The sequence below is a fragment of the Penaeus monodon genome, chromosome 33 (assembly GCF_015228065.2).
Source record: "Penaeus monodon isolate SGIC_2016 chromosome 33, NSTDA_Pmon_1, whole genome shotgun sequence".
Taxonomy (NCBI): domain Eukaryota; kingdom Metazoa; phylum Arthropoda; class Malacostraca; order Decapoda; family Penaeidae; genus Penaeus; species Penaeus monodon.
The window spans coordinates 16,792,478-16,792,928 of record NC_051418.1 but is presented as its reverse complement, the minus strand read 5'-3'; the positions used below and the strand labels follow the sequence as shown (position 1 = coordinate 16,792,928).

The 451-nt window shown below is 60.8% G+C and overlaps 1 protein-coding gene across 1 annotated transcript in view; it reads left to right on the top strand.

Annotated features, from left to right (window-relative positions):
• Positions 1–451, top strand: part of LOC119594096 (phenoloxidase-activating factor 2-like) — a gene marked incomplete in the record, with an annotated part of 12,169 nt that overhangs the window by 4,046 nt on the left and 7,672 nt on the right. The window contains 1 exon segment of the mRNA XM_037943151.1: positions 9–451. Coding sequence (XP_037799079.1) covers positions 9–451 — 443 coding nt within the window.

Sequence of the window (451 nt, the reverse complement as noted above, 5' to 3'; positions counted from 1 at the left end):
TGCCCACGCTGCCTCCAGACACGCCTTGTGAATGCATATCCTTCATCAACTGCAGTCTGGATAAAATGGTGCACAATGGAGGAGGGAACACCACGCTGGAACTCCCGGGTCTAGGCGAGTATTCCCATTCCCAGTGCCATCAAGCCCTGGCCGTCTGCTGCGCCCTCGAGCCCACCACGACGACCACGGCCAGCCCGTTCCCTCCCATTCAAGGCGACGGCGCTCCGAACGCCCTTTCCTCGACTGCCTGCAAGTGCGTCGACGTCTTTCAGTGCGGGCCGGATGGGCACATCATCACCAGCGGGATGGGCCTTATCGACATTCGAAGTGGCGTGCGGGCCACTCAGCCACTTCCCAGGGACGAATGCGACGACCCTCTGCAAGTGTGTTGCCGTCCTCCGAAAGACACCCATATTCAGCCCATTAACCCGGGGTCGTCCGCAGTCAACGT